Source organism: Nestor notabilis, unplaced genomic scaffold, assembly GCF_000696875.1.
Source record: "Nestor notabilis isolate BGI_N333 unplaced genomic scaffold, ASM69687v1 scaffold3539, whole genome shotgun sequence".
Classification (NCBI taxonomy): domain Eukaryota; kingdom Metazoa; phylum Chordata; class Aves; order Psittaciformes; family Psittacidae; genus Nestor; species Nestor notabilis.
Window position 1 is genome coordinate 27610 of NW_009944850.1, and position 13381 is coordinate 40990.

Here is a 13381-nt window from a genome sequence, read left to right on the forward strand (position 1 = left end):
GGGAGGGCTTGGATACTAATCTCCAATTTAAATCTCTTTAATTTTAGAAGTGTACCTCACCTACCTGCACATAGAACGTACCCAGAGGTATCTGTTCTTTGTTCTCACTGAAAGTCCATGGAACAACTTGTAAGAGTCAGGGCATTATAGCTGGAGTCCTGGTGTGATTCCAGCGATACAGGATTTACTATTTCCTGTCTCAACCTGCTATGCAGGGTTGCTATGTGAATGCTAACTAGATAATGCACTCCACCCCACAGCTGCTAGACAGAGACAGCTGCTAAAGCATCCCAAAGACTTGTAAGACACAGGGAAGAAGAAGTTTTCAGAGTTAAAAAGTATCCGATGGCTACAGGGCTGCATCAGATGTAGACTCCTCTAATTTGATCCTCACTGATAGGCAGTACATAGCCCACCAGCATCCAAGGGACATTCCCAAGAGCTTGCCTCAAATCCCCCCTGCAGAAATGAATGCGGACCTGAAATGCAGGAGTCTCCAGCCTTCCCCAGCCCTGCAGCCTAAGCTCTCCTAGCGACAGCCCCATGGCCCCTGGTAATCCCACAGCTTGCTAATGCGAGGTTCATAAACCGCTCTGACATCCCCATGGAAACAGAGTGTGAGGTCATAAACAGGGGATTAGCACCTCCGAGTGCCCGGCACAGCGCAGGAGGTGGACACAGGCCTTCCCTTTGCCCACCAAAGGCCAGGGGCCATTCAGGCTGGGGAGGGGGAAGAGACCCTGTTGCATGGGAAAGGCAGGCAGAGGGTGAATCACTGACTGGGGGAAATGGGGACGAGGCAGAGGAGAACAGGCTTGTGATAGGCCCCTGCTGGCTGCTCAGCCCCACACTCACTGCTGGTACCCTTCCTGGGGACCCCACTGTTGTTGGGGGCCAGGCACCAAAAGGCAAGAGAGAAGGGACTGCTCAGCCTGGAGAAAAGATGATTCAGAGGGGTCTTAGCAATGTTTAGAAATACCTGAAGGAAGGGTGTAAAGACAATTGAGCCAGCATCTTCCCAGTGGTGGCCAGTGACAAGAGGCAATGGGCACAAATTCAAACACAATAAATTCTGTCTAAACATAAGAAAACACTGTCTCGCCATGAGGGTGGTTCTCTGGAATAAGCTTCCCAGAGAACTGTGGAAGGTCCATCCTTGGAGATATTCAAAACCTGACTGGACATAGTCCTGGATAACCTGCTCTAGGTGACCCTGCTTGAGCTGAGCAGGGGGCTTGGACTAGATGATCTCCAGAGGCCCCTTCCAACCTCAGCTACTCTGTGTCCTGTGACTGCCCTACTGAGTGTTGGTGACATGGAGGTGAGAGGAGCTGAGAAAGGGAGGGCAGACTCAAACATGTGTGGCAGTTTTAACCCTGTGTGGATAAATGGTTTGAATGACATATGGTTTGTCCTTAAGACTGACAGAATATCACAATAGGCCGACCTTCTCTGAAATGCTATGAGTACACTTCATGAGTCCTGTTGCCTGAAGCATCTTTTACCCAGTTACAAGGAACTGCTTTTCCTTTTCCAATCTAATGCTGAAAAAGGGATGTGGAAAGACAAGACTATTCACCTGTTGAGTTTGGGTTTCTTGGGAATATGCCCTTCAGGAAGTGGAGGTCTGTGGTTTGGCAACAAACCTGAAACAGAAAAAGAAAGGCATGAGAATATTTTGCAGTTCCTTCTTGCCTCTAGAGCATCCAGAAGTTACATTACACCTTGTAAGCCCAGTGACCCCAGGCTCTACTGGGAGAGCACAGCAAAAACTCCAGTACAGTAGAAAGGGTATTTTATCTTTAGTCACTGCTGACCCTGCACCCCCAGCCAAAAAGAAGCTAGGAGTTTTTGCTGTGTATAGAGAGGAAATGCACACCAAAGACACAGCCACTTGGGCTCACTGAAGAGGCTTTTTGAGAGGACTTAGGGCACTGATTTCAAATCAGATTCCATCTCTAGGATAAAAACCTGACCATTAAAATTCTCAGTCCATTTAACTTGGATACAACTCAGGTACCAGGCATAAAGATCAGCACTATACTCTTGACTCTGTCAACCTGGGTCCTACCCCCAGGATAAAGCAAAAAAGCTTTCACATGGCAGATGGTAAACAGGTGCTACTATGCTATTAACGGGGTAGGTCAAGCTTACACTAAATCAAGTAACTTCAGATGCTGGTATTTAATCATTAGTTATGAGAAACTGCACCACTTCCCAGATCTTTCTGCAATGGTAGACCCATCTGCAGGGATAAACGTCTGCTGCCAAGGCAGGAGCCAAGACACACAGAAAGTGGAACAAGTAGCCTGTGGTTCATCATCCTGTCCCAGCACTTGGACCATAATGAGTCTGCTGGGTGACTGAAGAATGACATCTCACTGAGCTACACTAATTGGATAGGAGACCCCTCTCAAGGGCTTTTATGGGTATGCCACAGCAAGGGGTTGTCTTACGAGAAGGCTACGTACCTGCACGGTGAGCCATCTGCACACAAACAGCAATCTTCTTGTGCTCCTCCAAACAAAGGCCTGTGATCCTTCGTGGCAGCATCCCTCCATCAGAACGGATAAACTGACTCAGCAGCAAGACGTCCTAAGGGACCAAGAGAAGGGCAAACCCATCAGTACTACTGCTATGTTAACTGCTGTGATTCTTAGGTATTGTGCTGACCCTCCTGCTGTGTACACAACTCTCAACAAAGCAAAACAAAACAATGATTCCTTCCTACGCATTTTGGCTGCAGCTTGACACCAAGTGACTTCTGCTTGCTGTCACTCCGCCTGCCAGCTTAGCTCAATAAGGTCACTCAGATGGACTGAGTCTTCCCCTGACTTCACCAGTGTAAACACATGATGTCAGCCGCAATGCTGCTACTTCATTGTCACTTGCTCCAAGATTCTAGCTAAGATAATGTTGTCCTAGGTACTCAGACACAGTTACACAAGAGCTACAGATGGACACTGTTTACACAACTTGCAATGCCATCACAGCTGCTATCCTAAAGGTCACAGATATGTTAGATCACCTCTGGCCCCTCCTTGTTCCCTCAGAGCAGGATTGTTCTTTGCTATCTACTCTTCAAACTTTTATCCAGTTTCCCATGGTGGAACTTCCCTTATGTCTCTCTGGAGGGGTGGAGAGCAGGGAAATGGTCCAAGATCTTGCATGAAGAAGCTTTTTGTAAGAAAAGAACATGTGCTGATGAGAAAGACCTAATAGGATAAATTGCTGCCTTCAGTCCTTCAACTGTGCATGCATTAGGTGGGGCTGTTACAGCCATGCTGGATGGAAAGGGCACTCAGAGCATGTGGACTCAGGAATCATTTAGCTTACACTGCTGTTGACCTTTCCAATTAAGAGCTCTAGAAACGTAAAGCACTTTTAATAAAAACAAAATTAAAGTAATCTCTACAATCAGATACTATCACAGGGCTGGGATGACCATTTTTTAAACACAGCAGCAACAGCTGTTGCACGAGTGTCCCATTAACTGTACACAGTGTAACATCTCAGTATTTAGATACACACTCTCCATTTCCACACACCAGTGCAAACGTACCCCTCAGGCCAATAAAGGCAGTCCCCTTGACATGCTGACATCAGCATAAGTTGGCCCAAATAGCCTCTGGAGACTCTGTGCTTGTTTCTTCCCCATCTGCGGACAGATTTGTTGCTGGTTGAGAGTTTACTTCTTCAGTGCTGTTGTAAACATGTTGATAGTTGAGGTAGCTGGATGATGCGGAGGCTACGTGCCGGCTGGAAGGGACCTGCCAGGGGGCACCCTGACAGAATGAGAACTCCAACCAGGTATGTCAGCACTTTACACCTCCCGTCTACAGCAACAGGCAAGAACAAAGAGTACTTGTTGCTTTTCACATGGGGTGACCATGACTCTGCCGGCTGTTCAGACATTTGCAGACCTGCTCCCACGCCCCTACCTTTGCTCTTTTACAAAGAGCTCCCTGGCACATTCCTACCTTCATTTACTGTCCTTGCAAAAGCAAACAAACACAAGTGGATACAAAATGAATATTCAGAAAACCTAGCTATCTAGGATTTATACATTCACGTCCACTGCACAAGAGCAGCTCAGCTCTGAAGGGGGCTCCTGGAAGGCTTTCTGGTAATGACCAGTTCTGACAGATGTTATCATACAAGTGCTGCAATCAAAATTTAGATGGTTTTCATTTGTTTTGGGGTTTTGTGGTTTGTTTTTGTTCTTTTTCCTCCTTGCCTTCAATCCCACCCTCGCTAATATCATCATGACAGACAACTTCCCTCTTGCCTTGTTGGCCTTCTTTTCTACCTCCGCTTGTGTACAATGAATGTGTTCAGACCGATTTTCAGATCCAGAGCCTCCAAAAACATGGCAGGTTAGGCAACCTCTCACTGATACAAAATGACTTATCAAACACCATACAGAGTGATGGTTTATTAAAAGAACAAGAAAAGCACAACTGAGCAACTAGCAGCAAGCTTCTGAGAAGCCATCTATGGTTAAAATAGAAGCAAAGTGTCCTCAGCCCAGCTAACGCATGGCCTTGCCAATGAGAACAGTAACCAGGGTACCAGCTGGTGCTGGCTGCACGGGTGGAAACTGGACGGAGGTCAGCCAAAATAGTCAAGGACACTGACTTTTGGCCACTGCTGAAATGCAGTAGATTAGATTCAGGAAACCAGAGTAAGTCTCTGTCCTCTTTTTTCCTCATCTTTAGCAATTCTCCAAATCACCAACAGCTCTATTTGCCATTTAGCACAAGCATTATCACCTCCCTAAGTGAGAAAGGGCTGTTCAGCTCCAAGTGCCTAGAAAGAAAAAAACTTTCTAGACTTTTCTACTAGCCTGCTTCATTAGCCTGTGGGGAAGAGGAAAAAGGGAGCTGATGGCAAGTTTGAGACTGTTCCAGTCTTTGCAGCCGTGAAAGCCTAAGTAGGCCACAGGCTCTTATGAAGGGTGTGTGGTCCAAGTGATTTCTCATATTACTACCACACCTCATGGAGTCACAAGTTTGTTATCAAGTGTTTCCATGCAAAGGCAGGAGGTAGGAAGCAAAGGGAGATAGTCTTCCTTTTTCCCGCCGTGGAAAAAGTCAGGAAAATCCATTCTCAGCTACCATATCTGACCAACAGTGTCACCACCTGACCAACACCCTTGCGTAGCAGTCATTTCTTAACTGAAATCATCCATGTGCAAGCTGCTGCAGCTCCAAATTACACTCAGGCTGTTTGGCTTAAAGTGCTGCATACTCAACAGAAGGTTGATCCATTTCTGAAGATCCCTACAATTAACAACAGGCCAGGTGCTGCTCCCAGAGTACTCGCACAGATGCATCTTACCACTGGGAGCAAGCAGACAGGTACAGCCAACTTTATGGGGCAGCTGTGGAGGGAAGAGAACAAGTAAGTGGAGCAGTCAACAAAAAAAAAAAAAAATACATCTGGCAAGTTCTCATGGTGCCGTCATGTTCCATGAAATTCACATTTTGTGCTAGTGGACAGCCAAGCCTTATAACCACGGATCTGCTTTAATCACTGGACAGCTCCCACGAGGCTGGACCCAGATTCCCAGCCCTGTAATCTGCAGCAATTGATGAAAACAACTTGGATTGAATTAATCTAGGGCTAACAGGCAAAGCTTGCACTTTGGTTTTCCCTAATTGCTGCCAAAGCAAGATGACATATTTACTGCCTACTCAGACTAATGATGTTTGAAGTGGAAAAGGGGGAAAATTAAAAACAAGTTTAGCCTTTACCTCTAAAAGGGCTGGATAAACTTGCTGAACGAAACACTATGTACAGCAAGTTCTTGTGAATAGATGGCAACCAAAATGCAGAGGCACTCTGTGTTTTAGTATCTGCATATGCTTTGAAAAGCAGGATCCTTGATTGATTACATGCAATTCATTAAAACCTTCATTTACCGCACAAGGAGTTCTGTCTGTGTAGCCAAATTATTACTGGGTTGTATCAGACAAGTCTGCCAGTCATTATTTCCAGTTATACAAGAGTTTAGTTTTTCCCTTCTCCCTCACTCCTGGGAGCCATGCACCATTGTCCAGGCATTTCATAACAGGATTGCAGGTTTCAACCCAGTTGCATCCTGACAATGACCAAAATATTTAAATTTTTTTTTTTTTTTTTAAATCTCCAGTGGATGTGAAAAAAATCAACTGAGGTCTCAGTTTCAATGGCCAGACCCACACAGACCAAAAACTATGGGAATTTATACCTTGGGCTCTGTTATACTGAGCCTCAGCAGAGACTAAGGGTTGAGCTGGCAAAGACAACTGCAGCCCTCCGCACCGCAGCTGAGGCAGGTTGGAATCATGACCTGCTGGTGCTCACAATGCCTGTTCAGTTGATTAATAACTTTGGAGACATTGGTCCCCCAGTTCTCTGACAGCCAAAGTAACTCATTATGCCACTACTTTAGACGGTGCTAGTTGCATATGACAAAAGGAAAGTCCTGTGAGGTCATATTACTCAGCTCCCTCAGGGGCTAATTCAACACTTCCCTTTTCATAGTGCCTCATTCAGTCCAATTACAAGCATCCCAAGCAAAAAAGCTCACACTTTCTCTTCTGTGCAACCGACTGATCTCAGCTTATCAATCTCAAAGGAACCACTGTGATCCACCTATTCTGATCTCTTACCAAGCACAGATTATAGGTTATGCTGTATGAACTAAGCTCTATCTTTAACAAAAATAGCTCTTCTCAATTTACAGACTTTAAAGACAATTAACCAGTGAGTAAATTGTGACACTGTTTAATTACCCACACAGCTAAATGCCTGCACTTTATTGTTTAAGCATTTCAAGTTTCTGCTGCTCATCACTGCTGCAGCAAAGAAAAAGAGCAGACATCACTTTTGTGCAGAAAAGGGAGATTTTATTCAACTTAACATTTAAAAGCCTGAAAATCCGTGACTGGTACAAACCTTTCAAACATATAAGGGACTTACTCAAGCAGAAGATGCAGTTTACTCCAGAACTGAAATTTCTCCTAGTTCTCATGAGCCCCACAGAGGAATGCATCTAAATACTGCAGTAAGAAACCTCTACAGTTTGGAAATGGCTTTCTAGCTCTTTGTCTAGATTCTCCTCTGCTCTGCAGCAGGAGTACTGAATATATATACACCAGGTACATACACATTCAAAAAATTACATAACTGACAGGATGGACATGTTCCTAGTTTGTCTTTCAGGGCCACAATTTCTTAGGAATGTTCTTGGCAATGATTCTCAAGACTCTGGCTGCAGGATCTCTCCTCACATTTGGTTTTCTCTTGCCTCCATACTGAACAATAGAAACCAGGATTTAAAAAAAATCAAACCGAAGTGGGGAAGAAAACTTATAACCTTAGTTCACTCTACCAACACACTAAGGCTCATGCTTTACATTACCTGTTGGGACCAACAGCCTACTTCTAATCCTGAAATTCAGCCTCTACAGCATCACACTATCACATCACCTGAAAAGGCTTTTCTGGTTCTCGATGGCACTGTTGTCTCTATATGCAATGCAGTTTTCTACAGTCAGATATAGAAAGTAAGTCTATATATTAATTTCCAAGATTTAATCTGCTCCTATAGCTTATTTCATCCCCAAGCATCAGTTTATAGTTTCTCTGGGTTAATGTGTGACTTACTGAATGCTCTCTGGAAATCTGTAGAACTACCTGGTTTAATGAAGCTGTTGACCCCTTGCATTTAGAAGTCACATAAAAATGTATTAACCTTAAATATTTTCCAGTGTGATCGGTCTGTTTTGATCACAACACAGTTCAGGAACCACAAAGAAGGAAAGAGCTGCAAGGCACTGTTGCATTCAAACACGAGCAAAATAAAACAAGTGTGATCTGTTCCTGTAGTACTTTCCATACCTTAATGGTATGTGCCATTTTCCCCGAATTTTTATCATTTGCAAATTGCTGTATTTTTAGCTTTCCCAGACTGTTGAGAAACCAGATCAGAGAACACTAAATACTCCCCTGCCCCAAATTTATTTCACCATTTAATATTGCATCCAGCCTGAGTTAATCACTGACAACCCTCAGATCCTGAACAACTTTATTTCTGCAACACAGGCTTTGAAAGATAGTAAACCAGTATTTCATTTACATCTCCCATCTGTTGTTTCACCTGCCTGGACTAATTGCAAGTATTTTATCTGGTACTATTGCTATACCCACATTCTTCATAATTCATGAGTCCTAATTAGCCCTATACAACAGGTTATTTTAGTCCTAGTTGACACCATTTTACTTCAAATTTGCAATGTTTGAGTTACCAAGTGGTAGTCATTAGTATCATTCCCCTTCCTCTCCTAGCTACTTAGGATTTCACTTGCTATTTTCAAACCATTTAGTGATTCCTTAGCACTTTCTTTCAAGCTTTAAAAAAAATCCTGCAAGTGAAATAATGTGGTTTTTTAGCTAATTACCTTTAAGATTTTTGGGCTATATACAATCTTGGTCTGCTGGTCAGTACCTAATTCAATACTTAAGTTATTTATGTACCTGTTTTTTCCTGTTGTTTTACATTTGCAAGATTGCCATTCCTACCTAGATATTAGAACATAAGTTTTCTTCTGTGTGTGTCCTAGGATTGCATGTGAGCAGCTTAGTCATTCTGCAGCCAACGTGGCATTCAGTCCCCTCTACTCTTATTAATGGACTTCCCCACAAAGATTTCTTTTCCTCCAGGTGCACTTGTATCTCTCTTGCCCTAATCCTATTGACATTAAGTTGCTCCTATTGACATTTTGAGTTTTCTGTTGCCTTATCTCACTAACAGTATGCTCCTGTCTGGTTTTTTTCTTTTCTAATTCCAGTACTGGGGTTTTAGCTTGCTGGGTGGGCACTCAGTCCTTTTGTAAACTCTATGTTTGAATGACTTCTTGTAAAGTTACATTCTGTATCTTGTATATCATGGTTCTTATTCTAAAGTGTCTTGACTGTTGTGCTTTTGTTTTAAACCATTAGAGGATTTCACTCCCATCTTCTACATTTAGTGTTACTAATCCTCTCATTAGTTAATAAGCTTCTCAATAGCGTTTCCTGCAAAAATCTTGACTCAAACCTGTTTTTGATGTTGCAAAGGATGTAAACACATATGTTCTCCTTCATACACATCAAGAGTTTAGAAGCTATATAAACCAATTGTTATCTTAACAAACAATGACCTAGTGAGAAATGGTAGTCCTTGTAGATACATAATTGATCTACTCAAGTCTTTTGGCCTCTCTGGAGTTAGAGCAGGCCTTTATCAGTTGACTGTATGTTGCATTCCAGTTTGATTCTCCTGGAAGCGCAATGCTGAAAGGCAGCAGCTGGACCCAAGAGAGACATATGATCTTCTCAGATCAGATGGCCATGTGTATAATTCCAAACCTCCTATTTGATATGAGTTCATCCTTCTTTTTCCCAGGAATACCATCAGCCAAGGCAAACAATTAGTATGTAGGAAGCTTTTGTTAAGCCCTAGAGAAGCAGAGGTAGAGTTAGCTATCTTTACTTCACAGAACAAAAGAAGAAAGTAGTATGTAGATCTGAGAGTAATATTTATCTAGCTATGAGAATGGGGAAACTCTCCTTCATTAAACTTACCACATAATCATATTTATGCTTCAGGTTCCAGCGACAGATGGGACACTGGCCAGAGGGGTTTGGAGGAGTTGGTGTTGCAGCATCCTTATCCTCTATAATTCTCCCTTCAATCTAGGAAACAATTCAGAGGATATAATGATCGGGCATAGTTTAGACCTCTACCTGCACCTGTGACTTCAGGAATACTTTTCATCAAGTGCACAACACGTTGACCACTATTGTGCAGATATAAAGGAAGGAGTATCTGCATTATTCAACTCACTTATCTGTAGATATAAGCACTTTGGATATACACAGACTATGGGGAGAAGAACAAATCTAAGGGGCATAGAGAACCATTTGGTAAATTCATGTATATGATTTACTAAACCAAAACTAGTTCACAATCAGTGTGAAGTTCTCATATCCCCCTGAATTCCACTTATTGCAGTACTCCTATGAACCACCATGCCTTGAAATTGTTGCGGCCTTTTAGCCAAAAGCTTTAAACCACATTTTTTTCTGGGAATACAAGAATGTCTCAGAATAGCAGATGCCTGTTGTGGGTGAAAACACACAGGGGCTTGCTAGATTATAACTCACCAGCAGGAAAAGTTCTGAACAAAAGTTACATTTAAGAAATGACTGTTAGGAGATGTCTGTGGATTTTTTTAATTCTTTTTAAATCCAGTTTAATTCCCTGAACGATTCCTTTAGCAGATCATTTTATCACCTTTTCTATACCACTAGGAAGTGGTGACATCCAACACTCATGTTTTCTCCAAAGTAACACAGAAAGAGATACAGGTGTGTGTGGGAAGAACTTGAGAGATTTGTTTTCTAAATGTAGATGTTAGAAATACGAAGTCTATCTACATGTGCACTTGCCTTTTTTTGAGGACTTATGAATAGAAGCAAGAGCTATCTCAAACTGCAGATGAATGAGACAGAAAAGACAATAAAATTAAGCCACTTTTTTTTCCCTCCAAAATATTCTGTAACTTTCCTCTGCTCAAAGTAAGATTAAAACCAGATTTTGAACACCAAATGATACTCTCAAACAGTGCAAGCACCAGAGAGCTTAAAAACAAACTCTGGGTGGAAAGCAGTGTTACTTTTAAGAAAAAAGCTGGCTGATTTAGACTGAGCCATCAGTTTCTGTGCCTGAAAACCTGGGAAGAGAAAAGCATGATGTTTTCTGTAAGTATGCATGGGAAACTGGCATCCAGCTGAACTGTCACAACTATTTTTAAACCATGGGTTTTTGTCTTTCTTGTCTGGTGATGGCAAAATGGAAAAAGATAAGTTGTAGATAGTTCAAGCATCTTGCTACCTTAAAAAGGTCCATTTTTAAGTAAGACTCCTCCTCCCACAAGTAGAACAGCCAGTTTTAGAAAACCAAAAAAGTTACTGTGAATATAAAACATAGGCCAGTGTCTAATTTTCTATTCATTGGTAAAGCTATTTTCTGGGAAGCCAGTGTATCTGGTTTTGATTCTTGCCAGTCTGGCTTCAGACTGTAATTTAACTGTAATTCCATCTTGGAATTGAATAAAGATTCAGAATACAATGTCAATATAATTTCTTCTCAAGATAAATTTCAGTGTTCAGTTCTTTGGCAATTATTCCCCAACTACTGAGGATTTTCATATTTTTAACCCACCCAGATATTATTCTTCTGTTAGAGTTCTCTAAGGAGGGAATACAGGGGCTGTATATTCTCAATATGCTGATGAAATTCAGATTTCTCTGGGATTCATTGATCTGGTTCATGTCAAACACTTCCTTCAATACTAATAAAAGCAGGGACACATAGGAAGATGAACATAGAAAGATGAAGTCAGAAAGACTGACGTAAAGTTGGTAGGATAAATGGAGTGACCAGAGGATACGTTGAGAAGTCTATCAATCAGCCCTTTGGTTGCTCAATATACACTATTTGTTACAAGATGTTCCTCATCTAGGGGTGCTGAAAGATCCTAGATTGATGCTAGGATATCATACAGTAGAAATATCCAAGTGCCCCTTATGCTTCTACGACGGCCCAGGGAGAATTTTTTTTCTGAAGGGCTCTGCTATTTCAATGCCTACCTTTTTTACTTCAAGCCTCAGTTAATGCATTAGCACTTTGTGATTATAATTTGCATTCCCTCTGAAACTGAATGAGTGCAAAGTACAGCAACCCACTGTACATGTGTTGGTGTGCATACTCCTTCCTTGATTTTGTTAAAACAACTTCAGTGCACGCTTGTGAGCACTTCTCTTCAGGTCTCTGGGCAAAGATTAGTAGTCTGGCACTTGAAGAAAAAAAAGACTTTTCATTAAACCCACTCACACCTTAACCTTATTTTTGTTGACAGTCTTCGAGACTAACTGCTAACTAAATAATAACTAATACGCTAACTACCATATTCTATAAGCAGCCTGCTCCATTCAGGTTTCAAACATGACAACGTCCACTAACACAAATACAACAAGAAGGAAACTCAAGACTTTCAGAGGCACAAGCAATCAGGTTTTGACTGTTTCATTAGCAAGCAAGGAAGTATGTCCCCTCCTTACTATTATGTATATATAGATTAGCATTTAAGTGCACTGTCTTCTAGCTATTCCCAAATAATTCCTGCTCCACTCTTCTCGCTGTATTTACACATTTCAAAGTACTTGCACTATCTGTCTGTAGCTAAGGCACAGATTGCTACTAGCATATGTAACGTGAGCAGAATAATGCATTCTCTCCAATCCTACCCCCTCCGACAAATTTCAGTACTTCTTATAAAAAATTAAATCTCACTTGTTGAACACCATCTGATCTCTTGCAGTTTATTAAGTAAATTTCCAGTTCTATTGTGTTGGTCTTTTTCTTCCCATCTTAAATCATAGCTGAGAAAATACTCTTCTTTATCAGTTACTAGAGAATTTATGGTTTATTTTCAGGAGCAGTTTTCCTTTAGTATTTAAGGTCTTCCGGTGACAACACCGCTTTCAGTGAAAATTTTTCCTTACCAAACCAAGTGTGTTACAAGATGCAAACTTTGTATCACCTACAGTCACTATGGCACCAGAGCAAAGGCAAGCCATGTGTGGCATAGAGCTGGTAGAGAGACATCCTGCGATGCCACATAGTGTTGCTGTCCCAGGGTGAGGTGACAAAGCCACCAGGTAAACCTCCTTCATGCCTCCTCACACTCAAGATGATTCCAAGCATCACCAGTTTAAGAAACGAACGCATCTGAACAAATGCCTTTTGCATTTTGGGTCCTGAATACCACTGGTCATGGCTTCCAAGTTTCCCAGGGTATGGTGAGGGGTTTAGCGCTATGGGTGGCTCTGACTGGACGCACCCATCACCAGCAACAGGATGATGACCCCAACCTTTAGCTGCCAAACCCCCTGTTGCTCTCCTGCATTTGCAACACACTCCTACCTTGGTTTTCCCATCGCACCCTGTAATAGAATCATAAAATGGTTTGGGTTGGAAAAGACCTTCAAAGAGCATCTAGTCCACCTGCCCTGCAATGAGCAGGGGCATCTGCAACTAGATCAGGCTGCCCTGATGTCTTTCAGGCAGAAATGCGACCGTTTTATCCTTTTTCTTTTGGGCATCGTAGTGGGGGCTTGACAGACACATACCCAACGGGAAGCTAAAGGACAGAGAAATGACAGCAAGGGCAACTACTGAGGAAAAGGGGTGAAGGGACTTACTGTGGTCGTGTTGCCTTCAGTCACCTCCACGACTTCAAAAAAGAGAAGGGAGAACAAAATGAGACTTACTCAGACTAAGAGAAAC

The 13381-nt window shown here is 42.3% G+C and overlaps 1 protein-coding gene across 1 annotated transcript in view; it reads right to left on the reverse strand.

The window, feature by feature from the left end:
- MRPS18A (mitochondrial ribosomal protein S18A) overlaps positions 1-13328 on the reverse strand; it is a gene marked incomplete at its 5' end in the record, with an annotated part of 20065 nt that extends 6737 nt beyond the window's left edge. The window contains 4 exons of the mRNA XM_010022595.1: positions 1580-1646; positions 2472-2595; positions 9613-9723; positions 13297-13328. Coding sequence (XP_010020897.1) covers positions 1580-1646; positions 2472-2595; positions 9613-9723; positions 13297-13328 — 334 coding nt within the window. The remainder of the gene's footprint in view (positions 1-1579; positions 1647-2471; positions 2596-9612; positions 9724-13296) is intronic.
- Positions 13329-13381: the final 53 nt, after the last annotated feature.